This window comes from Oncorhynchus nerka, linkage group LG2 (genome assembly GCF_034236695.1).
Source record: "Oncorhynchus nerka isolate Pitt River linkage group LG2, Oner_Uvic_2.0, whole genome shotgun sequence".
Classification (NCBI taxonomy): domain Eukaryota; kingdom Metazoa; phylum Chordata; class Actinopteri; order Salmoniformes; family Salmonidae; genus Oncorhynchus; species Oncorhynchus nerka.
The window spans coordinates 68,842,574-68,869,109 of record NC_088397.1 but is presented as its reverse complement, the minus strand read 5'-3'; the positions used below and the strand labels follow the sequence as shown (position 1 = coordinate 68,869,109).

Here is a 26,536-nt window from a genome sequence, read left to right as displayed (position 1 = left end):
TGCTGGGCATTTTGTGATGGCATGCATTATCTGAATTAGGCCTACAGAACTATACCTACAGAGGAGCGGCTTCTATGGAGGAACTTTGACTGTCTTTGAACTTCAGAGTTGCTTTAATGTTGGACCAGACCTAGCTAGCTAGCTAACAAGCTTGTGTGTGCGGAGCGTCACCAGAATAAAAAACAAGTCTTACCTTTTGGTAGTTAATAAATCCACTGTGAATAACGATAGAATCCCTAACTAGCATTGAAAAAGTACATCCATTATTCTGTCATTAAAAATCTCTCTCCCTATCTTCTGAATTACGCTTGTAACATCAGTAGGCTACAGTAGACTATGCTTCAGAGTAGGAGGGGCAGGTAGCCTACACACACACAAACACACTGGCAAAGATTTTCAGCTGGCAGGCAGGCACTGGAATAAGTTTCTGAGTGACAGAGGGAGGGCTTTGCATAGACACTTTGTTGTGGTTTTTGTGGGACTGGAAAAAAATGCCCTGAACGTAAAATAACGTTATTAACCGTTTCCCATGCTTTTAATGACTTTGGTTCCCGGTTCTGATCCTGTTTCTTGAAAAATGTCTCTATTTTCCAGTTTTCAGTTCTGTTCCCTGAACCAGTTCCAACCGCTGATCGTGACAGGAAAAAATATTGACTCTGAATACAATTCAGACAGAATGATATGCATACAGAGGCATCTACCTACTGATTGCCTACCTCAGTTTCAAAGCTGGGGTCAGGGGTGTGGAGTGTCTCAGGAGGGCTGGGGTCTTCTTTAGGGACCTCAAAGACAACCTCTGCTTCCTCAGGTTCAGAGATAGAGGGTTGGCTAGAGACTGCAACAGATCTGAAAACACACAAAGAGACACATATGCCAAAATGTTTTATAATTGACATACACTGCATACATTTGCATATAAATTGCAATCAACTTATAAAAACTATTTGAATATTGGGAGGGGCCAAGACAAAAACTCACTCCTCAGAGGGCACCTCACTGTCTTGGTCCTCCTCAATGGTCGCAGTAACTGGCTGCTCAATAGTGATTGGTTCTTCCTCCTCACTGTAACTCCAACTAGTAATAGTTTCTGGACCTGAGACAGAGCCTTGTGGTACCCCAACACCCTCAGTCATCTTCGAGTTCAGGATCTTTGAATGAAAACATGCCACTAATAATTTACCAATATTTTTTTGACAATGTTAGACTGCCAGGTGCAGGTAAAGTACATAATGTGGCGCTTTGTGTCCTCTATGGCACACTCAAAAATGTTGATTGATAGTATACAGTGCCTATAGAAAGACTACACCCCTTTTACATTTGTTCACATTTTGTAGCTTAACAAAGTGGGATTGTATGTCTTTTGTCATTGATCTACATAAAATACTCCATAATGGTAAAGTGGAAAGAAAATTCACCCTCTTTGTTTAAGCAAGCCCTAATAAGTTCAGAAGTAAAATATGGCTTAACAAATCACATAAGTTATATGGACTCACTCTGTGTGAAATAATAGGGGTTGACATGATTTTTTAATGACTACCCACATACATACAACATCTGTAAGGTCCCTCAGTCAAGTATTGCATTTCAAGCACAGATTCAACTACAAAGACCAGGGAGCTTTTCGAAAGCCTCATAAAGAAGGACAGTGATTGGTAGATGGCTAACAATAAAAAATCAGACAGTGAATATATCTTTAAGCATGGTCAATTTAATCATTATTGTGTGGATGATTTATTAAACCATTATTAAACCATCCAGACACATCAAAGATGCTTTGAGCTGCAGACAGGAAGGAAACTGCTTAGGGATGTCACCATGAAGCCATTGGTGATTTTAAAACAGCAGAAATCAATGGCAGTGATGGGAGTAGAACATTGTATTGACTACACAATAATGACCTACATGACAGAGTGAAAAGAAGAATACAAATATTCCAAAACATTCAAGGCGGCATGAAAGTAAACCTGCGGAAAAAAATGAGAACTGCCTCCTTATTTGCAAGCAAGGGTATGCTTGACATGGGCAACGACTGGGGAGTTTTTCAGGATGAAAAGAAACGGGATGGTGCTAAGCACAGGCCAAATACTAGAGGAAAATCTGCTTCAGTCTGCTTTACACCAGACACGAGAAGAATAATTCACATTTTAGCAGGACACTATTTATTTACTGTACCTTTATTTAACCAGGCAAGTCAGTTAAATTCTTATTTTCAATGACGGCCTAGGAACAGTGGGTTAACTGCCTGTTTTAGGTGTGCAAAGCTCTTATGAGATTTACCCAAGAAGACTCACAGCTGTCATCGCTGCCAAAAGGTATTTCTAACATGTATTTATTGGCTCAGGGGGGTGAATACTTATCTAATCAAGGTATATTAGGGTTTTATTTAGTACTCATATATATTTTTTTAAATCAAATCAAGTATTCTGTGTAGATTGTTGACAAAAAATGACAATTCAATAAATTTGTATCTCACTTTGTAACACAATAAAATGTGAATAAATCAAAGTGGGGTGTAGACATTCTCTAGGCACTGTAGAGGACCATAGAGGATATAGAAGTGTGTCTCACCTTCAGTTCAGCCCTCAGTAGAATCTGACTGTCAGGTGAGGCTCCATCCAGACTCAGCCACTGATCCAGGACCAGATCTGGTTCTGACAGCAGCTCTCTGACTGGTACCACCAGAGAACCCATCGCCTGATCCCAAGCACTGGAGAGCTAGAGAAAGATAAATAAAGAGTGATTAGAAAGGAAAAGATAAAAGGGTAGATTTGTGTGGATAAATTGCATTTAACAGAGACTGTGCAAGATGTTTACAGTGAGTGACATTATGTTTTAATTAAACATTATCCATGTTTAGTGACTCCATCCTGAAGCAGACTGAACTCTCACCTTCACTATGAGAATCTCCTCTCTGGGGTCACGAACCAGGAAGTAGAAAGCCTCTTCCCATTGGGGGGAGTTGGTACGATCACACACCTTCAGAGAGACAGAGAAATTGACTTTCACGGCAGATCCTGTTACGAGTCATGCATTTGAGATCTACATGTGCGGTTTCTCACCTTGGTTCTGTAGGTTGTCTCTCCCAGAACAAGCTCAGCTCCAGCATTTGGCTCCTTCCCACTTTTCTTCAACTACAAACACACAGGGATCACACAATACAACAGTCAAAATCAAACACTGACTGAGCAATTCAAAAAGATCGAACATATAAATATTTATGCATAACACATATAACAGCTGCCAAAACTAGACATCAACCTGAAGCCAAAGTTCAAAAGTTCAAAATAGCTCAGTGACAGAGGTGAAGTGGTGAAAGGTCAGAGGTGACTCACAGGCAGTGAGTGGGCTCTGTCCATGTAGACGAAGAGCAGAGCAGCAGAGGGAACAGCCTTGTTCTGGTAGGACTGGATAGACTGCAGCTGCAACACCTGGAGCATGGGGAGAAAAGAGTTCAATCACTTTGAAATAACATCAAAACAGGTGGTTAAAAGGTTAAAAACGAGTAATAGAATGAGAGAGAGATGGGGAGAAGGGGTACTGAGATAGGGAGAGGTGAGGACAGGGCAAAAGTAACACTGGAAAACTACAGAGAGGGAGGCTGAGGTGTGAAAAATATATAAATTGACGAGACAGAACGGAGGGAAGTAGAACTGACCTGATCCAGTCTGTCTGGTTGTGATACTGTTGGTACCCACTCCAGTACCAGGTGAACACGACCTGACTTCACATCATTCAGAGTGTACCACTGGAAAAGAGACAAGAAACCACACATCAGACGGTGTACTAAAACTAAAACACACATTATACAGATGAGTGTACCGACTACCGATGTAAGCGAGTACAGACATCATTTAGTACACGAGCAGAGAGAGATGTAAGCATTACCTGGTCTGTATACTGGGAGTGTATGATGTCTCTCATACTGATGTTACACCTGTACACAGGAGGGAAAAATACAGTCAGAAATCAAACAACACTTTGACAGGGAACAACATGGCTAACAAAAAGTACAGGACCCAACCTGGATGTATACCAAATGGAATCCTATTCTCTACATAGTGCACTAATTAGTGTCAAAAGCAGTGCACTTTATATACGGCATAGGGTTCCATTTGGAACGCAGAGCAGCTCCTCTCACCTGCCCAGGAAGTCATCCTTGTCCATGTCTTTATCATACAGCTCTACCTGGACCTCCTGATCTGACTGTGGGGTCATCACCGTCTGGGGAAACACATCATATTGACGGTAACACTTAGAGAGGAAACTATAAGTAAACCTATAGAGCAGGAGTCATGACAGTCGTTGACAGACAACATGTCATAAATACTTCATATGAATATTCTTAAGTGTAGAAAGTTCACATTTCTACTCCTATTCATCAGAAAGCAATAGATTGCATGAAACATAATTCCACAAAGAACAGTTTCCAGACTTTCCACAGACAAAGCCCCCAGTTAGAAAAAAGAGAGACTACAGCGGATGCAGAGAGCTAACGTTGAATCAGGTGAGAAATGGCAGACATAACAGGGTTGACTCACGTCAGAATACAATGTTGGGTAGACTTATGGCCAGAGCTGGGGTCAATTCTAAAGTTGGTATACTAGGTTACTTAGGAGTTACCTGAAAAAAATATCTGTTTTGTTTAGAGAAGTAAAACAAATATATTCAGAGAAGTTTAAAACTTGTTAGGGTCTTTTTTTCAGAATTTCTGCCTGACTGACGTGCCCAAAGTAAACTGCCTGTTACTCAGGCCCAGAAGCCAGGATATGCATATAATTGGTAGCTTGGATAATGCATAAGACTATAAAATAATGCATAAGACTATAACACAATTGCTATGGTAGGAGAAAATCCTATTTCTTTTTTTTTTTGAGATCCCAGGCTCTTATAATGGAAAGCTATGGGTCCTATGCAATTCCAGCTCCCAGATTGCAATTTCTATGGCTTCCACTAAATGTCAACAGTCTTTGTTCAAGGTTTCAGGCTTGATTTCTTCCCAAACGAGGAAGAATTTGGAGTTTTGGCACTGGGAGTCACAATTGGAAATCAGTCTGTGCGTGCGTGACGAAGAGGACGCGCACTTGCTAATTTGACTTTTCTATTGAACATACTTCTTTCCGTATGAAATATTATAGTTTCTTTACATTTTAGGGTACCTGAGGATTAGATAGACTTGGTTTAACAAAGTTTAGTGGTAGCTTTTTGGATTAATTTCTCTGCAGGTAGAACGAGTGGATTACCAAAATCGATGACACCAACTAAACTGACTTTTTGGAGGACCGGCTGAGGAGGACCGGCTGAGAAAGCTGGATGCAGTCACAAACGAATAATAGGCAGACGTGGTCTAAACTATTAGAGTTTTAGCAACCAGGAAATGGCAGAGAGATTTCTGCATAGTGCAACTTTAAGGAGAAAAACAGAAGAAAATGTTACACATCTACTACAATAGGTACGTACACAAAGGAGACAAGGAGGTCTACAACTGGTGTTTGGGAAACTACATTGGTGAGACCCGCGCAGAGAAGGAAGAAAAGAAGAGGACCAAGCTCCTGAAGACCGAAGCAAATCAACAGAAGGTCGAAGGGCAATGGCTCGAGTGGGAGAAATCCAAAGCCAAAAAGAAACAGATAAAGAAAATGCAGGAGAGGATCAAATTCAATTGACTATGGAAAAATATCAAGGTAAATGTTAAAGCTGCATTATGGAACTTCTTGGGCGACTCAACCAAAATCACATAGAAATGTGTGTCACTATTTCTATGCTTCCTGTTCTTAAGTTTTGTTTTTGCGTCTTTTACTTTCGCTTTTGTACACGAGCTTCAAAGACCTAAAACAAGGAAGTCATATTGAGACTTAACTCTCTTGTACAAATGAGCCCTGCACGATACAAAAACAAGCACAATCAACAGGCAAGTATCGAAAAAAACAAATATAGACAATGTACATTAAGATACAAAACACAGTCAATTAAAACCAACACATTCTTCATTATAAAAATCCTCTGTCAGCTGTCTGAATTGACCTAGGGCCTTCCAAGTATCCAATCCAAATGTCTTTTGGCGATTATTCCAAACAGGGTGCAAGGCATTTAGAGGCAGATTTACCTAACTTTGTAGACACCAAATGACTATCCAAACTTAACCAACTCTGTGAAGGAGTTTGGTAACTTGTCATTTGAAATCTTAACAGTAATGTTAGGTAAGTCTGAAGCTTATGGAGCAGGGCTTTGTAAACAAAAAGAGCGTAATGATGTGATCTACGTGACTTTAAAGAGGTCCAGCCAACCTTTTGGTAAAGAATGCAGTGATGAGAAATAAAACAGTCTCCTGTGATAAAAGGAAGAGTGCTATAACAAACTGCATCTAGGGGTTTAAGAGTAGTGGCAGCAGCACATTGATAAATAGTATCACCATAATCAAGAACCGATAGAAAGAATGACTGCACAATCTGCTTCCTGCTGACGTGAGAGAGGCAAGATCTGTTTCTATAAAATAAAATAAAAACACTTTAAATGTTAGATCTTAACAAGCTCAAAATACAATATTTTTGGTTAGGTGAAATATATTTCACAGCGGTTTAGATGGTACAGTGATTCTTTACACTATACTTGCTTGTTTTGTCACAAACTGAAATTAGACAAACTGCTAGAATTTTTGCACGCAGGAAATGGCAGAGCGACTTCTGCATAGTGCATATTTGAATTTAAGATTGGGTTTTGTGTCAACAGTCACTTGTGGACTCTACTAATGAGTTAAGTGAATGTATCAACTGTAATCAGGCTAGTTGTTGTACCTCAGCTATGTGAAAATACACTGTATTCATACTCATTTATCCTTAACACTTCTCCCCTTTCGTTGTTCTATTTCTCAGCTCTGGTGTGTTAGAAGACTGATATCTTCTTCTTACTCTTCATCGTATTCTTTATCTTTTGCTATTCAGGACTATCAGCATTATTAATAACAAATAAATTGCAATATTGTCACTTTGGCTTTGTTCCATATTCTGTTAGACAGGATGGATGGTTCACTTAATGACATGCCAAATATTGATACTTTTTTATTTAATTTTTATTTCACCTTTATTTAACCAGGTAGGCTAGTTGAGAACAAGTTCTCATTTACAACTGCGACCTGGCCAAGATAAAGCATAGCAGTGTGAACAGACACAGAGTTACACATGGAGTAAACAATAAACAAGTCAATAACACAGTACAAAAAAAGAAAAAGAGAGTCTATATACATTGTGTGCAAAAGGCATGAGGAGGTAGGCGAATAATTACAATTTAGCAGATTAACACTGGGGTGATAAATGATCAGATGGTCATGTGCAGGTAGAGATACTAGTGTGCAAAAGAGCAGAAAAGTAAAGTACTGAATATCTCCATACCTCATACATCTCGTTCCAGGTGGGGTTGAGGTTCTCCTTGATCACATGACTCTTAAACTTGACCACTCCGATGTTGATCTTGACGTACGGGTCACTCTTGCCCTTCTTCAGGCCCCCCATCAGATTGTCCTTGGCGATTAGATTCTGGGCCTCCAGTAGGTGGATTCTCAGCACCCCCTAAAAACAAACACTAGTAACAAGACTGTACAAAAAACAGCAGTGTAGCATGAAATACCTGATTCACACAGTACTGTACATAGTATTAAATATCTTATTCACACAGTAAATGGTACTGCTCGGCTATGAAAAGCCAAATGACATTTACTCCTGAGGTACTGACCTGTAGCACCCTCTACAACAGGGGTGCCAAACATCCGGCCCGCGGGCCGGAACCGGCCCCCAAGGAGGTTCGATCAGGCCCGCAGGATAATTTGAAAGTGGAAAAAATGCATAAAAGACATGGAATTAATATTTTTAATTCGCTGCAATTAATGGATTATCCGCTAAGGGGCGCACTCTTTCCATCAGAGTAGAAGACAAGCCGCATCACTGAGACAGACTGAAAACAGCAGACGGTATCAATGCGCCATCTGCTGCTTGTTACGACGTTGTTAATACCTTGGTCTCTACCTCTCCGCTACACCCTCATTAGCCAAAATGTCGTTATCCAAACGGAGAAAAGTAGATAAGGAGTGTAGAATTTTCAAAGAAAAATGGACCACGTCCTATTTATTTACAGAGATGCACGGAAAACCTTCGTGCTTGGTGTGTTTGCAACAAGTTTCGGTATTGAAGGAATATAATATTCGACGCCACTACGAGACTCATCACAGCGAAAAATATGACGGCTTGCAAGGACAACTGAGAAGAGATAAGATTAACGAATTGCTGGCGGGTCTGAGGAAACAGCAGTCAACTTTCATCCAGAGCCGAGAAGTCAGTGAAGCAGCGGTAAAAGCCAGCTACCTAATTGCTAGCGAAATAGCATTAGCATCGAAGCCGTATTCCGACGGTGACTTTGTTAAACGATGCATGATGAAGGCGGCTGAACTTGTATGTCCCGAGAAGCGACAAGCTTTTGCCAATATTAGCCTGACGAGGAATACTATAGCAGAGAGGATTTCGAACTATCGGCAGATTTAGACAGTCAATTGAAACAGAGAGTCAAGTCATTTATTGCATTTTCCGTGGCAATTGACGAGAGCACTGACATCACAGACGTGGCCCAACTGGCCATATTTATTTGAGGAGTTGATGAGACATTGACTGTTACTGAAGAGTTTCTTGAGTTGGTGCCAATGATGGACACCACAACAGCCGAGGACATTTTCGGCTCTGTCGTTGCTGCATTGGACAGAGTTGGAGTGGACTGGTCCCGCTGTCAGCCTGGCTACAGACGGCGCGCCATCCATGGTCGGAAAGAAAGCAGGTGTCGCGACAAAGTTCAAAGACAAAGTACAAGCCCTTAATGGAGGAGATCGTTTCTGGACATTTCACTGTATTTTGCACCAGGAGGCATTGTGTTGCAAGTCGCTGAAAATGGACCACGTCATGGAGGTGGTTGTTCGCACTGTAAATTTCATCCGGTCCAGAGGTCTGAACCATCGTCAGTTTGACAAACTTCTCAGCGACAGCAACATTACCCACAGCCTGCCATACCACACTGAAGTGAGATGGTTAAGCCGAGGCGCTGTGCTGAGGCATTTCTTTGATCTACGAGAGGAAATCGGACAGTTCATGGAGAAAAAGGAAAACCGGTGTTGGAATTACAATCTCAGGAATGGCTACGGGACCTTGCATTCTTGGTTGATATTACTGAACACTTGAACAATCTGAACAAAATGTTGCAAGGCCGCAAAAAGTTGTCACACAGTTTTCTGACAACATACATGCATTTAAGTTGAAGCTGACTTTGTGGGAGATGCAACTGGCAAATGGCAACCCTGCTCATTTCCCTGTCTGAGAGATGTGTGTGTGACCAGACCTGATGCGGACATGAAACGGTACAAAGACAAAATTGCAGGACTACTGCGGGAGTTTGAGAAACGTTTTCAGGTATTTGGTGAACTTGAGACAGAATTTTCAGTTTTTCGCTCACCTTTCACAGTTAAAGCTTCTGATCTGCCGGTCGAAATTCAGCTAGAGATAATTGATTTGCAGTGTGATGCAGATTTGAAGGGCAAATTTGCCTCTGTAGGTCTGGACAGATTTTATCAGTATCTACTACCAGGGTACCCCAAATTAACAGCCCTGGCTGCTAAAATTTTGTGCATGTTTGGGACAACCTACCTTTGTGAACAAATTTTCTCAGTGATGAATATCAATAAAACAAAAATGCGTTCAAGGCTCACAAACAAGCACTTAAATGACATTCTGAAAGTGACAGCTAGTCAGGACATGACACCTGGTGTTGATGCACTTGTACAGGCCAAAAGATGCCAAGTTTCAGGAACAAATACAAGTCCAGACTAGACTAACACCTTTAAAATGCTGCCTTAGATACTGTTTGCATTGAAAGAATACAGCTCTGTGAAGATGAATCCTTACTGTGGTGATTTAAAAAATGTGCACTTTAATGTTAGTCAGCAGCTTCAAAACAAAAGTTGTGTGATGGAATTCTACTGTTCATACAACTCCATAAATTTTCAATTTCGTGGAGCAGTGTAGCAGAGTATGGTATAATTTTAATGGTCCGGCCCACTTGACATCTCCCTAGGCCGTATGTGGCCCACGATGCGAAATGAGTTTGACACCGCTGCTCTACAACCACTGTGATTATTATTTGAACCTGCTGGTCATCTATGAACATCTTGAAGAACAATCTGGCCTTGACGGCCATGTACTCTTAGAATTTCCACCCGGCACAGCCAGAAAAGGACTGGCCAACCAAAGCATCCTTCACTCATGCTGCCAAACATACCCTCGTAAAACTGACTATCCTACCGATCCTTGACTTCAGCGATGTCATTTACAAAATAGCCATCCATTTTGTCACCAAAGCCCCATATACTACCCACCACTGCGACCTGAATGCTCTCGTTTGCTGGCCCTCGCTTCATATTCGTCGCCAAACCCACTGGCTCAAGGTCATCTATAAGTCTTAGCTAGGTAAAGTCCCGCCTTATCACAGCTCACTGGTCACCATAGCAGCACCCACCCGTAGCGCGCGCTCCAGCAGGTATATTTCACTGGCCGCCTTTCCTTCCAGTTCTCTGCTGCCAATGACTGGAACGAATTGCAAAAATCACTGAAGCTGGAGACTCATATCTCCCTCACTAACTCGAAGCATCAGTTGACAGAGCAGCTTACAGATCATTGCACCTGCCCATAGCCCATCTGTAAATAGCCCACCCAACTACCTCATCCCCATGTTATATTTTTGTTGTTGTTCCTTTGCACCCCAGTATCTCTACCTGCACATTCACCTTCTGCACATCTATCACTCCAGTGTTTAATTGCTAAATTAAATTGTAATTATTTCGCCACTATGGCCTATTTATTGCCTTACCTCCCTAATCTTACTTCATTTGCACACACTGTATGTAGACTTTTCTATTGTTATTGACTGTACGTTTGTTTATTCCATTTGTAACTCTGTGTTGTTTGTGTCGCACTGCTTTGCTTTATCTTGGCCAGGTCGCAGTTGTAAATGAGAACTTGTTCTTAACTGGCATACCTGGTTAAATAAAGGTGAAATAAATTAAATTAAATAAAACACTGGCACACTGCTTCTCACCTCAGAGCCAAAGCTGGGCTCAGGGTTGGTGTGTGTTGGGAGTGTTCCAGGAAGACAGGGTTCCTCAGTGACCTCCTCAGGTACCATCTCAGTAACTGTTACCCTCTTAGCCTCCTCTGGCTCTGGTACAGGTGCTGGGATAGAGGAAGGGCTGGGGGATGGAGCACTGGGAGTGTCCACTGAAATACACCTGAGCAGACATGGTGGAAGAACAGAGAAATTGGTCAATCGTGTGTGTGTGTGTGTGTGCGTGCGTGTGTGTATATTAGTACACCCTCATTTGTTCTACCTCTGCTGCACTGTGTCTCTCTCCAGTCTCTGTTCAGCAGTAGAGGCGGCTCGAGCTCTGGGTTGATCTGCCCTCTCCACATCAATCTCACACTTCTTGGGACACAGCACCTGTAGAAGAACAACACATTTAATAACACCACCATACAACCTTATTACAAAACATCATGTGCCTCCTACTGCCTACTACTGGTTAAGATAGTGTTTCTAAAGTACTGTAACTGCAAGAGTGTGTCTCACCTTCAGTTCAGCCCTCAGTAGAATCTGACTATCATGTGAGGCTCCATCCAGACTCAGCCACTGATCCAGGACCAGATCTGGTTCTGACAGCAGCTCTCTGACTGGTACCACCAGAGAACCAATAGGCAAGGTCCAACTGTGAGACAACTAGTATAAGAGAAAATGGAAGAAGGATAGATGACACCCTTTTATAAAAGCACACATCTTTAAGCTCTTATCTAAAAAGTAACATACACACTCACCTTCACTATGAGGATCTCCTCTCTGGGGTCATGAACCAGGAAGTAAAAAGCCTCGTCCCACTGGGGTGAGATGGTGCGATAACACACCTTAAAAGACATAGAAAGGAGGCATGAGCTGTAATTCACTGACATAGAGATATTTACTGGAAAGGAGCAGGATTATAAATCTTATTTTGGTGACATAATCATTGGCTGCCGTTTGACAAATACAAATAATCTAATCATGTAGACTAGCCTACCCGCACTGTATCTGCAAGCTGTTGGCTACAGCACACTTGCCAAAACCAGACTGGGTACACTAGCTATATAACGGCAAAAAATTGGGTGAGAAAACCATCAGTAGAGTTGAAAATGCGATGGAAACCTTTAACCTTTTTTGGTACATGGGATTTTAACTGCAAAAGGTATTTTGTGTAATTGATGATTACTTGGGTGCTGCCATCTGTGGGCATGTGGGCAGGATTTAAATAAATAATCCCAACCCAATGAAAACTGTTACGGTATCCTTCATTCCGTGACATACCATTTTTCCCCTATCATCTCACAAATCTCTTTTTTGGACGAGACTGACTTTATGAACAAAACGTTTTTATTTATACTTTGTAGTCAAACAAATTACTTGCTTTTTAGGGGATTTACAGTGTCATATGTCAATTTTAAACGGGACATATTGCATGAGTTATCTATCTCACCGTTGTTTTATGGGAGGTCCCCCCCACAACAAGTTCAGCTCCCACTTTTGGCTCCTTCCCACTTTTCTTCAGCTAGAAACACACCACAATAAAGAAACATACACACACTAGATGTGTACAAAAATAAACACCGTATTCATATGCAAAATAGAATGAGTCTTCTAAACATAACAAACATCATTATCATAAGCCCTGCACACAAAGTCATGAGATCCCTTCCAAACTGAGAAAGAGTTAGATTAGACGCACGGGTAGGCCGTCAGCCCTCTGCACAAACACAAACAGTAGAGCCATGGATGGAAAGGCTTTGTTGTGGTAAGACTGCCTGGACTGAAACTGGAACACCTGAGGAAAATGTAAACAGGTCAGTGGGACTGTATGGCACTGTGTTTCAGGATGCATTACTCTTACTGTTTTCTACTGCCTATTATACTGAACAAAAACACAACATGCAACAATTTCAAAAATTGTACTGAGTTACAGTTCATATAAGGAAATCATTCAATTGAAATAAATTCATTAGGCCCTAATCTATCGATTGCACGTGACTTGGCAGGGGTGCAATGATGGGAGGGCATGAGAAGGCATAGGAGGGATGGATTATCTTGACAAAGGAGAAATGCTCACTAACAGGGATGTAAACAAATTTGTACACAAAATTTGAGAGAAATAAGCTGGAACATGTCTGGGATCTTTTATTTCAGCTCATGAAACATGACACCAATACTTTACATGTTGCGTTCATATTTTTGTTCAGTGTATATTGTTATGTTTTGTACTCAGGTATCATTTGCACAACATATTCTATGATCTCAACATGATATCCTTAATAACTCCTAAATTACAGTGCATTTGGAAAGTATTCAGACCCCTTGACTTTTTCCACATTTTGTTACGTTACAGCCTTATTCTAAAATGGATTAAATTGTTTTTTTCTCCCCTCATCAATCTACACATTATTTAGAAAAAATGTCTAAAAACCTGTTTTCGCTTTGTCATTATGGGGTAGTGTGTGTAGATTGATGAAAAAAAACAAATATTAAATCAATTTGACAAAAAGGCTGTAACAAAGAAAAAAACTTAAAAAGGGAAAGGGTCTGAATACTTTCCGAATGCACTGTATGTGTATAAGGATATATTACTCTACTGTTTAATACGAATGCACTGTATGTGTATAAGGATATATTACTCTACTGTTTAATACGAATGCACTGTATGTGTATAAGGATATATTACTCTACTGTTTAATACAAATGCACTGTATGTGTATAAGGATATATTACTCTACTGTTTAATACGAATGCACTGTATGTGTATAAGGATATATTACTCTACTGTTTAATACGAATGCACTGTATGTGTATAAGGATATATTACTCTACTGTTTAATACGAATGCACTGTATGTGTATAAGGATATATTACTCTACTGTTTAATACGAATGCACTGTATGTGTATAAGGATATATTACTCTACTGTTTAATACGAATGCACTGTATGTGTATAAGGATATATTACTCTACTGTTTAATACGAATGCACTGTATGTGTATAAGGATATATTACTCTACTGTTTAATACGAATGCACTGTATGTGTATCAGGATATATTACTCTACTGTTTAATACGAATGCACTGTATGTGTATAAGGATATATTACTCTACTGTTTAATACGAATGCACTGTATGTGTATAAGGATATATTACTCTACTGTTTAATACGAATGCACTGTTACTCTACTGTTTAGTACTGCAAATATCTGGGGGATGAATTTAAAACTGGAAGAATAGGACTGACCTGATCCAGTCTGTCTGGTTGTGATACTGTTGGTACCCACTCCAGTACCAGGTGAAGGCGACCTGACTTCACATCATTCAGAGTGTACCACTGGAAAAGAGTGACAACAACTCACAGTGTAGCCTACCATTGAAACAGGGTAACTAAAAAGCTTTCACATAGGATGGTAAAGTTCAACATTCAGTGCAGTGACTGGTTTGTTTAAATTAGAGTATGTAGCCATGTCAACTCCCATGCAGGCAGGTAGATCTCACCTGGTCAGTGTATTGAGAGGTGATGATATCCTTCAGACTGATCTTCAACCTGTAACAGTACATCACTATCAGAGAACAAACTACTTAGAGAGCCAGCTACTGTACAAATGCATGTAATATGGAGCAAGAATAAATCTATGGGAGTAGTTACATGTCCCTGCCATAGAAATCTGTCTAATTCCCAGAGACTGTTTGCATCCCAAATGGCACCCTAAAGTAGTGCACTATATATAGACTAGGATGCCATTGGGTCACAGCCTGCATACCTTCCCATGAAGTCATCCTTCATGTCCATGTCCTTATCAAACAGCTCTACATGCAGCTCCTGGCCAGGCAGTGTGGTCAGAACCACCTGGGAGACAACACAACAACAGCTTCAGTAAGGGCAGTATTCTACATACTAACACTGGAAACATACAGGGAAACACTGACATTTTTAGGTCACCTAATATTTTCCTCAAAATAAGAGACAAGTTCTCAGTTTAAGCCTGCTGTCCTGGTTGTTGAGCACTCGTTCTATGGTTCTACTGTTTACTGAAGTGCAGAGACCTCCTTGGACTCATTATTACCCTACAGTGGCATGAGTGTCCGTTTGGAACAATGGCTTTATTTGTTTTATCCTACCTCATACATCTCGTTCCAGGTGGGGTTGAGGTTCCTATTGATGACCCGGCTTTCAAAGATCTCACCCCCAATGTTGATCTTGACATAGGGGTCACTCTTGCCCTTCACCATGCCCCCCATCATGTTGTCCTTGGGGACCAGATTTTGGCCCTCTAGAAGGTGGATTCTCAGCACCCCCTAAAACAACAAAACACTTTACTTCATCACAGACTCACATTCTTCAACATTGCATAAACATGGCATTATTTACCTCTGTGGCAAAGCTGGGGTCTGGGGAGGTCTGTTGGGGACGTATCTTTGAGAGACCTGCTGCTAGTTTGGCTGCTTCTGTAGAGGAAGTGGGGATGTTTTCCTCATCTAACCATAACACCTGAAAAGAAAGAAAGAAAGAAAGAAAGAGAGAAAGAAAGAGAGAAAGAAAATGAAAGAAAGAGAGAGAGAGAGAGAGAGAGAGAGAGAGAGAGAGAGAGAGAGAGAGAAAATGAAAAAAGAAAGAAAGAAAGAAAGAAAGAAAGAAAGAAAGAAAGAAAGAAAGAAAGAAAAAGAATGAGATAGATAGAATAATACAATACACAGGCCAAACTGAGCAATTTGTTTTTAGATGTGCATCAACCTGTAGGTTGGGATTGAGAGGAGGTACCAGTCCTTACCCTGAGTACAGTGTTGATGTAGATGCGGCTGGCAGGGCCAGATTTGTCTAGCTGGAACCACTGGTCCAGAGACAGGTTGGGGCCCGACAGCAGGCGGGACAGAGGGATGGACAGACTACCTAGAGTCTGTATCCGGTCATGGTCCTTCACCTGAGACAAACATGGGAGGATAGTGAGAATGTTGAGTGAAGAATACACACAGAGAAAAGAGACTGTGGTCATTGAACAGAATGCTATGTGGAAAAAAACTGACAAATGCAGCATTCATTAAATGAATATGATGACAAATGGGTGGAGAACATGTTATCCAATGGAGTTAGAATATCAAGATACCTGAATGTCTATTGACTGCTTGTGTGGATCTGGGATAAAGAAGGTGAAGGCATCCTCCCATTTTGGGTTGATGGTCGTCCAACAGGTCTAAAAGCAGCGTGAAGGAACATTGAGAGTGTGAAATAGGAGGGAGTTTGACTTCAAAGCAAAGATAGTCTACTACTGTGGTAGCACTGTTTGGTCATTTTCTCCACTATAGGAGCTGAATGGAATAAGTCAAGTAAGTCACTGCTCTGGTAGTCTTACCCTGCTCTCTCGAGTGATGTCCTGTACAGACAACTGCACCATGGGACTAGGTTCTTTATTGCCCTTCTTCATCTAAAACACAAACATAGAAGCACACGTTGAAATATAAGGCAAACACAAACAACCAACATTAACAACACTACGAGGGGTTTGTTCCGGCCCAGCGCTAACACAACCAATTAGTGTGGCGCGATTAACCAACATTAAAAAAAAATCCAGTTATTAAAAAAATTACTTGACTGACGTCGGTTCAATTACTTGAATTCCCTTATATAAACACAGCGTTTTATATATATATTTTTTTTACCTTTATTTAACCGGGTAAGCTAGTTGAGAACATTTACAACTGTGACCTGGCCAAGATAAAGCAAAGCAGTGCGACAGAAACAACAACACAGAGTTACACATGGAATAAACAAGCGTACAGTCAATAACACAATAGAAAAAAAGAAAGTCTATATACAGTGTGTGCAAATGGCATGAGGAGGTATGGCAATAAATAGGCCATAGTAGCAAAGTAATTACAATTTAGCAGATAACACTGGAGTGATAGAGGAGCAGATGATGATGAGCAGATGATGGTGTGTAAGTAGTGATACTGGTGTGCAAAAGAGCAGCAAAGTAAATAAAAACAATATGGGGATGAGGTAGGTAGATTGGGTGGGCTATTTACAGATGGACTATGTACAGCTGCAGCGATTGGTTAGCTGCTCAGATAGCTGATGTTTAAAGTTAGTGAGGGAAATGTAAGTCTCTAGCTTCAGACATTTTTGCAGTTCGTTCCAGTCACTTGCAGCAGAGAACTGGAAGGAAAGGCGGCCAAAGGCGGTGTTGGCTTTGGGATGACCAGTGAGATATACCTGCTGGAGCGTGTGCTACGGGTGAGTGTTGTATCGTGACCAGTGAGCTGAGATAAGGAGGAGCTTTACCTAGCAAAGACTTATAGATGACCTGGAGCCAGTGGGTCTGGCGAAGAATATGTAGCGAGGGCCAGCCGACTAGAGCATACAGGTCGCAGTGGTGGGTGGTATAAGGCACTTTGGTAACAAAACAGATGGCACTGTGATTGACTACATCCAATTTGCTGAGTAGAGTATTGGAAGCTATTTTGTAGATGACATCGTCGAAGTCGAGGATCGGTAGGATAGTCAGTTTTATGAGGGTAAGTTTGGCAGTGTGAGTGAAGGAGGCTTTGATATGAGTCTGGAAGGAGAGTTTACCGTCTAGCCAGACACCTAGGTATTTGTAGTTGTCCACGTATTCTAGGTCAGAACCGTCCAGAGTAGTGATGCTAGTATATTTGGTAATATACACAACTGAAATATTGTGTTATTTCATAGTAAAAACCCTTTCTCTATTGATGTCAACCCAATGTAGACCTGACAGAGACAATGGAATATGTTCTTTAAGCCTTGAAATGTGCATGAAAAAAATCTCTAAAATCATTGCTATTCCATTATTTAATAATACTGTGGTTATCTTTTCATAATCAAACCGAAATCGAACTGACCTCAAAAAGAACTAATTGCTCAGCACTACAACCAATTCAACTAATCAAATGATTGATGATTAGAATTGATTAGTTAAGACAGTAAAGATGGGGCCGAAGAACATGGCTCAGAACAGTCACTGCGGACTGGAAGAAACTTTTTCCTTTAATGGGTCAGACGAGAAGGATACCCTGCTTTCACTGGAACAGGCCCAGATCCACACCTTTTGCGTGAAGAAAAGATGCTGGAAAAAGGGGATGCAGATTGGGGATCCTTCTGAGTACCCGGAGGCGAGAAAGTAAACTCCCAATGCCTTCCATTTGCCTTGCTAACGTGCAATCGTTAGATAAAAAAAAAAAGATGATCCTACCAATGGGACATTAAAAACTGTAACATCTTATGTTTCACCGAGACGTGGCTGAACGAAGAAACTGACAATATAGAGCTGGCGCTGCCTCTGTTAAGACGAGGGATAGGGGTGTGTGTCTTTTTGTCAATAACAGCTGGTGCGCGATGTCTAATATTAAAGAAGTCTTGAGGTATCGCTCGCCAGAGGTAGAGTACCTTATGATAAGCTGTCAACCACACTATCTACCAAGAGAGTTCTCATCTGCATTATTTGTAGCTGTCTATTTACCACCACAAAGTGAAGCTGGCACTAAGACCGCTCTCAACCAACTCTATAAGGCCATAAGCGAAGAAGAAAATGCTCACCCAGAAGCTGTACATTAATGATCTGCCTTCTGTCTGTACTGGGTCTGAAGTTCAAATGTATGCAGATGATACAGTGATATATGTGCATGCAAAGAGCAAACAACAAGCTGCACAAGAACTCACTACTGTAATGGTCCAGGTTACAAAGTGGCTCAGTGACTCGTGTTTGCATCTCAATGTGAAAAAAACTGTTTGCATGTTCTTCACAAAGAGGGCAACAGATGCTACTGAGCCAGATGTCTATGTGTCAGGGGAGAAGCTCCAGGTGGTATCCGATTTTAAGTACCTTGGCATCATACTTGATTCCAACCTCTCTTTTAAAAAGCATGTGAAAAAGGTCATTCAAATAACCAAATTCAACCTAGCTAATTTCCGATTTATACGAAATTGTTTGACTACAGAGGTAGCAAAACTGTACTTCAAATCTATGATACTCCCCCACTTAACATACTGCTTGACTAGTTGGGCCCAAGCTTGCTGTACAACATTAAAACCTATTCAGTCTGTCTACAAACAGGCTCTCAAAGTGCTTGATAGGAAGCCCAATAGCCATCATCATTGTCACATCCTTAGAAAGCATGAGCTCTTGAGTTGAGAAAATCTTGTGCAATACACCGACGCATGTCTTGTATTCAAGATCCTTAATGGCCTGGCTTGTTAAACAGAAAACCCAGACATATGGCAGCAGATCCACAAGGTCTGCCATGAGAGGTGACTGTATAGTTCCCCTAAGGAAAAGCACCTTTAGTAAATCTGCATTCTCTGTGAGAGCTTCCCATGTCTGGAATACACTGCCATCAGACACACATAACTGCACCACATATCACACTTTCACAAAATGCTTGAAGACATGGCTAAAGGTCAATCAGATTTGTGAACATGGTCCCTAGCTGTGTGTTGCCGCTTTCCATGTTGTCTGTTGTCTGTAGCTTGTGAGGTGTGGAAACACTTTGTTGCTTTTATGAATTTTGTCTTGCTGCTTTTTGTTCTATGTTGCTCTGTCTGTATGCTACGTCTTGCTTGTCCTATGTTGCTCTGTCTGTATGCTATGTCTTGCTTGTCCCATGTTGCTATGTCTTGCTTGTTCTATGTTGCTATTGTCTATATTGTAATTGTTTTTAATAACCTGCCCAGGGACTGCGGTTGAAAATGAGCCGGCTGGCTAAAACCGGCACTTTTACTGAAACGTTGATTAATGTGCACTGTCCCTGTAAAAATAAAAAATAAACTCAAACGGCGCTCCAAGTGGCCGGGAACTTTAATGCAGGCAAACTGAAATCAGTTTTAACCTAATTTTTTTTACCAGCATGTCACATGTGCAACCAGAAAAAAAATCCTAGACCACCTTTACTCCACACACAGCTCTCCCCCGCCCTCCATTTGGCAAATCTGACCACAATTCTATCCTCCTGATTCCAGCTTAAAAGCAAAAACTAAAGCCGGAAGTAACAGTGACTCGCTCAATAGAGAAGTGGTCAGATGAGGCGGATGCTACATTACAGTACTGTTTTGCAAGCACAGACTAGAATATGTTCTGGGATTCATCCAATGGCATTGGGGAGTATACCACCTCAGTCATCGGCTTCATCAATAAGTGCATCGATGACGTCGTCCCCATAGTGACTGTACGTAGACATCCCAACCAGAAGCCATGGATTACAGGCAACATCAGCTTCGAGCTAAAGGCTAGAGCTGCCGCTTTCAAGGAGCGGGAGACTAATCCAGACGCTTATAAGAAATCCTGCTATGCCCTCAGACGAACCATCAAACAAGCAAAGTGTCAATACAGGATTAAGATTGTAACATACTACACCGGCACTGACGCTCGTCGGATGTGGCATGGCTTGAAAACTATTACGGACTATAAAGGGAAACCCAGACGCGAGTTGCCCAGTGACGCGAGCCTACAAGACGAGCTAAATGCCTTTTATGCTCGCTTCGAGGCAAATAACACTGAAGCATGCACAATAGCAACGGCTGTTCTGGATAACTGTGTGATAACGCTCTCGGTAGCCGATGTGAACAAAACAGGTCAACATTCACAAAGCCGCTGGGCCAGATGGATTACCAGGACGTGTACTCAAAGCATGCACGGACCAACTGTCAAGTGTCTTCACTGACATTTTCAACCTCTCCCTGACCGAGTCTTTTTTTTAAACGTATTACAAAAACACAAGGAAGGTGTAACAAATAATTAGAACATGAAGGACAAACAATACTGCATCAAGACACTATCATACATGTATCAGTCTTTCTGCAACAGAGCCATCCTTATGTGTGAGGGTGTCTACTACCACTATCAAACATGTATCAGTCTTTCTGCAACAGAGCCATCCTTATGTGTGAGGGTGTCTACTACCACTATCATACATGTATCAGTCTTTCTGCAACAGAGCCATCCTTATGTGTGAGGGTGTCTACTACCACTATCAAACATGTATCAGTCTTTCTGCAACAGAGCCATCCTTATGTGTGAGGGTGTCTACTACCACTATCAAACATGTATCAGTCTTTCTGCAACAGAGCCATCCTTATGTGTGAGGGTGTCTACTACCACTATCAAACATGTATCAGTCTTTCTGCAACAGAGCCATCCTTATGTGTGAGGGTGTCTACTACCACTATCAAACATGTATCAGTCTTTCTGCAACAGAGCCATCCTTATGTGAGGGTGTCTACTACCACTATCAAACATGTATCAGTCTTTCTGCAACAGAGCCATCCTTATGTGTGAGGGAGTCTACTACCACTATCAAACATGTATCAGTCTTTCTGCAACAGAGCCATCCTTATGTGTGAGGGTGTCTACTACTACTATCAAACATGTATCAGTCTTTCTGCAACAGAGCCATCCTTATGTGAGGGTGTCTACTACCACTATCAAACATGTATCAGTCTTTCTGCAACAGAGCCATCCTTATGTGTGAGGGTGTCTACTACCACTATCATACATGTATCAGTCTTTCTGCAACAGAGCCATCCTTATGTGTGAGGGTGTCTACTACCACTATCATACATGTATCAGTCTTTCTGCAACAGAGCCATCCTTATGTGTGAGGGTGTCTACTACCACTATCATACATGTATCAGTCTTTCTGCAACAGAGCCATCCTTATGTGTGAGGGTGTCTACTACCACTATCATACATGTATCAGTCTTTCTGCAACAGAGCCATCCTTATGTGTGAGGGTGTCTACTACCACTATCAAACATGTATCAGTCTTTCTGCAACAGAGCCATCCTTATGTGTGAGGGTGTCTACTACCACTATCAAACATGTATCAGTCTTTCTGCAACAGAGCCATCCTTATGTGTGAGGGTGTCTACTACCACTATCAAACATGTATCAGTCTTTCTGCAACAGAGCCATCCTTATGTGTGAGGGTGTCTACTACCACTATCAAACATGTATCAGTCTTTCTGCAACAGAGCCATCCTTATGTGTGAGGGTGTCTACTACTACTATCAAACATGTATCAGTCTTTCTGCAACAGAGCCATCCTTATGTGAGGGTGTCTACTACCACTATCAAACATGTATCAGTCTTTCTGCAACAGAGCCATCCTTATGTGTGAGGGTGTCTACTACCACTATCATACATGTATCAGTCTTTCTGCAACAGAGCCATCCTTATGTGTGAGGGTGTCTACTACCACTATCATACATGTATCAGTCTTTCTGCAACAGAGCCATCCTTATGTGTGAGGGTGTCTACTACCACTATCATACATGTATCAGTCTTTCTGCAACAGAGCCATCCTTATGTGTGAGGGTGTCTACTACCACTATCATACATGTATCAGTCTTTCTGCAACAGAGCCATCCTTATGTGTGAGGGTGTCTACTACCACTATCATACATGTATCAGTCTTTCTGCAACAGAGCCATCCTTATGTGTGAGGGTGTCTACTACCACTATCATACATGTATCAGTCTTTCTGCAACAGAGCCATCCTTATGTGTGAGGGTGTCTACTACCACTATCATACATGTATCAGTCTTTCTGCAACAGAGCCATCCTTATGTGTGAGGGTGTCTACTACCACTATCAAACATGTATCAGTCTTTCTGCAACAGAGCCATCCTTATGTGTGAGGGTGTCTACTACCACTATCAAACATGTATCAGTCTTTCTGCAACAGAGCCATCCTTATGTGTGAGGGTGTCTACTACCACTATCAAACATGTATCAGTCTTTCTGCAACAGAGCCATCCTTATGTGTGAGGGTGTCTACTACCACTATCAAACATGTATCAGTCTTTCTGCAACAGAGCCATCCTTATGTGTGAGGGTGTCTACTACTACTATCATACATGTATCAGTCTTTCTGCAACAGAGCCATCCTTATGTGTGAGGGTGTCTACTACCACTATCATACATGTATCAGTCTTTCTGCAACAGAGCCATCCTTATGTGTGAGGGTGTCTACTACCACTATCAAACATGTATCAGTCTTTCTGCAACAGAGCCATCCTTATGTGTGAGGGTGTCTACTACTACTATCATACATGTATCAGTCTTTCTGCAACAGAGCCATCCTTATGTGTGAGGGTGTCTACTACCACTATCATACATGTATCAGTCTTTCTGCAACAGAGCCATCCTTATGTGTGAGGGTGTCTACTACCACTATCATACATGTATCAGTCTTTCTGCAACAGAGCCATCCTTATGTGTGAGGGTGTCTACTACCACTATCATACATGTATCAGTCTTTCTGCAACAGAGCCATCCTTATGTGTGAGGGTGTCTACTACCACTATCAAACATGTATCAGTCTTTCTGCAACAGAGCCATCCTTATGTGTGCGTGTGCATGATAGTGATATAAAATATATGTCATAGTTTCCTTTTTCATGATCACAATTTTGTGAAACCCGAACCCTCCAAGATCCCCCCAATAGCTGTTCCTCAACAATTCGAGACCCCTCCCACAGTTCCCTCTCAGAATTATTAAAAAATATATATATAATAATTCCATTCCCCACCCCCAATAACCCCCCAATGCACCAACAACCAAGAGAATGAACTAAAGATTTAAAAAAAGGAAAAGACAGAAGAACAAACAACGCAAAAAAAACAAAAACATTTAAAACAAAGGACATCAAGAACAACTGAAATCATAACAGCAATGCCTACTGTATATATTTGTGTGCATGTCTGGCACTACTACATGTATGTGTGTGTTCTTGTATATTTTTATTTGAATGAGAGTGTGTGTATATGCATGTGTACAAACACCTGCACGGCATCAGCCTCAGGCAAACCCGGCATTAGTTGTAAAAACACCATGACTTAGTGTCATTCAAATGTACTTCCATCATGTTTTATTTGGACTTTTTTCCCCTTTATCTTTTGACCATCATTCTCTCTCACACACAGCAACTCCACTCCCACTTGTCTCCAATTCCACATCCCAACCCTCAGCTTCCCTCAGCCCATCCCATCTATCTCTGCTGGCCACCCACTTCGGGTTTCTACGCAACACATATCTTTCAACTATGCTATGATGTTTAATGTACAATTTCAATCTATCTAATCAAATCTACAGATTGCGTGTTGAAGTTAAATACTTTTACTTAAAGTATTAGTATATTAGTAATTGACTGACCCGGTCTCTCCAGATCTCCTAACAGTACTATTTCTAGGGTCAATTTTAGATCAATGCTATGCATTTTCAGCCATTCCTGAATCTGAGACCAGAAACAGGCTACCTGAGGGAAATACCAAAATAAATGGTCTATTGATTCTGTATCCTCACATCAAAATCTGCAGAGCTTCGATGATTTTATGCCCCAAATATTCAAAATTTTGTTGGTGGCAAGAATTCTATATAATAATTTTAGCTGAAAAGCACGAAGTCTTGAATCTTGCGTTGTTTTATACAGTGGGGCAAAAAAGTATTTAGTCAGCCACCAATTGTGCAAGTTCTCCCACTTAAAAAGATGAAAGAGGCCTGTAAATCCAGAAAATCACATTGTAGGATTTTTTTATGAATTTATTTGCAAATTATGGTGGAAAATAAGTATTTGGTCACCTACAAACAAGCAAGATTTCTGGCTCTCACAGACCTGTAACTTCTTCATCGAGAACATACTGACCAGATGCATCACCACCTGGTATGGCAACTGCTCGGAATCTGACCATAAGGCGCTACAGAGGGTAGTGCGAACGGCCCAGTACCTCACTGGGGCCAAGCTTCCTGCCATCCAGGACCTATATAATAGGCGGTGTCAGAGGAAAGCCCATAAAATTGTCAGAGACTCCAGTCACCCAAGTTAGATTGTTTTCACTGCTACTGCACAGCAAGCTGTACCGGATGGCCAAGTCTAGGACCAAAAGGCTCCTCAACAGCTTCCACCCCCAAGCCATAAGACTGCTGAACAATTCATAAAATCGCCCCTGGAATATTTACATTGACCCCCCCCCCCCCCCCCTTTTGTACACTGCTGCTACTCGCTGTTTGTTTGTTACCTATGCATAGTTACTTCGCCCCCACCTACATGTACAGATTACCTCAACTAGCCTGTACCCCTGCACACTGACTCGGTACCGGTGCCCCTGTATATAGCCTCGTTATTGTTATTCTTATTGTGTTACTTTTTATTATTACTTTTAATTTAAGCCTACTTTCATCTTCTTGAAATGCACTGTTGGTTAAGGGCTTGTAAGTTAGCATTTCACGGTAAAGTCTGCACTTGTTGTATTCGGCACATATGGCAAATAAAGTTTGATATGATTTAATTTGGTTTGTAACAAAAGCCTGCACACTCTGTAGTGCTATAGAGCTAGGATTGGTAACCACTGCCATAGATGTTGCATGGCAACCACCGAAAAACAGTATAGAAATCAAAGCCGTCCTGACGCACAGAGGAAACAACAGAGCTGTGTGCAAACAGTTTCAGGAAGTCTAAAGCTGAACACACCACCGCTATGGCTGTTGTTCTCGCCCCTCACCTGCCATTCACTCCCCTTAACAGATCAAATAGGACTGGGTACGTGAAAGCAACATGGCAGAAACTCCACCTACCCTACCTGAAAGCTAGGTGGAGATATTCCTTACACCTATCCAATGATCTCAGCTCAGTGATGGGAAGTGAACAAGGGCAGATGGCAGGGAACAACTCTGTAACAAGAACCCTAACGACAGTTACAGCTGTACCCTAGCAAAGCCACAGACAGGAAGTAGCTTTGGGCTGAGAGAGGAGGGGGGAGAGGTTGATGAGGTGTGGTGACTCACAGGAAGGGCTTCAGCCTTGTCCAGATACACTGCCAAGATAGCTGCCGAGGGGGGGTCAGAAGTCTTACTGGACACCGTCATGCTCTCGTTCCTCTGAAGAACCTGGGGGAGGAGTGGAGAGGGAAGAAGGGAAGAGGCACTCAGCTCTAAGCAATGTTCAATCTGCACATTCCTTCACTACGGGCTCACTGCCAGTGTACATAGTCACCACAAAGTTTAACCATACAAGACAGCCTGAGCATCATATTCCTTTCACATTGACTGCGGGAGGAATATTACGATAGGGAGGATATGGATGCAGACCTGTTCCAGTCGCTCCGTATTGGGCAACAAGACCAACCACTCCAGTCTGAAATGGACACGTCCTGACTTGGTTTCTTTCAGGGTGAACCACTGAGAAACAAAGCATAAATATACAGATTGTGATGATAATGTAATGGGGAAAGCATAGACATTACTTCTAAATGGGTTGTGAGTCATCTTGTTAAATTGTTATCTTGTTAAATGTCTAACTTTATCAGACATTCAATAATACAAATAACTCACTTCATCAACAACTTTGGACTTCTTCACGATACCCAAATCTATTTTGGTTCTGGAGGAAA

The 26,536-nt window shown here is 41.5% G+C and overlaps 1 protein-coding gene across 1 annotated transcript in view; it reads right to left on the bottom strand.

The window, feature by feature from the left end:
• LOC115140604 (uncharacterized) overlaps positions 1-26,536 on the bottom strand; it is an 82,510-nt gene that overhangs the window by 39,954 nt on the left and 16,020 nt on the right. The window contains exons 11-37 of the mRNA XM_065021814.1: positions 26,478-26,526; positions 26,235-26,324; positions 25,932-26,033; positions 16,488-16,559; positions 16,242-16,328; positions 15,909-16,058; positions 15,509-15,628; positions 15,259-15,435; positions 14,901-14,986; positions 14,635-14,683; positions 14,381-14,470; positions 12,833-12,928; positions 12,584-12,655; positions 11,892-11,978; positions 11,650-11,796; positions 11,411-11,520; positions 11,122-11,311; positions 7,386-7,562; positions 4,139-4,221; positions 3,886-3,934; positions 3,656-3,745; positions 3,333-3,428; positions 3,060-3,131; positions 2,890-2,976; positions 2,569-2,715; positions 979-1,148; positions 717-846 (exon numbers count right to left, since the gene is read on the bottom strand). Coding sequence (XP_064877886.1) covers positions 717-846; positions 979-1,148; positions 2,569-2,715; positions 2,890-2,976; positions 3,060-3,131; positions 3,333-3,428; positions 3,656-3,745; positions 3,886-3,934; positions 4,139-4,221; positions 7,386-7,562; positions 11,122-11,311; positions 11,411-11,520; positions 11,650-11,796; positions 11,892-11,978; positions 12,584-12,655; positions 12,833-12,928; positions 14,381-14,470; positions 14,635-14,683; positions 14,901-14,986; positions 15,259-15,435; positions 15,509-15,628; positions 15,909-16,058; positions 16,242-16,328; positions 16,488-16,559; positions 25,932-26,033; positions 26,235-26,324; positions 26,478-26,526 — 2,875 coding nt within the window. The remainder of the gene's footprint in view (positions 1-716; positions 847-978; positions 1,149-2,568; positions 2,716-2,889; positions 2,977-3,059; positions 3,132-3,332; positions 3,429-3,655; positions 3,746-3,885; positions 3,935-4,138; positions 4,222-7,385; positions 7,563-11,121; positions 11,312-11,410; positions 11,521-11,649; positions 11,797-11,891; positions 11,979-12,583; positions 12,656-12,832; positions 12,929-14,380; positions 14,471-14,634; positions 14,684-14,900; positions 14,987-15,258; positions 15,436-15,508; positions 15,629-15,908; positions 16,059-16,241; positions 16,329-16,487; positions 16,560-25,931; positions 26,034-26,234; positions 26,325-26,477; positions 26,527-26,536) is intronic.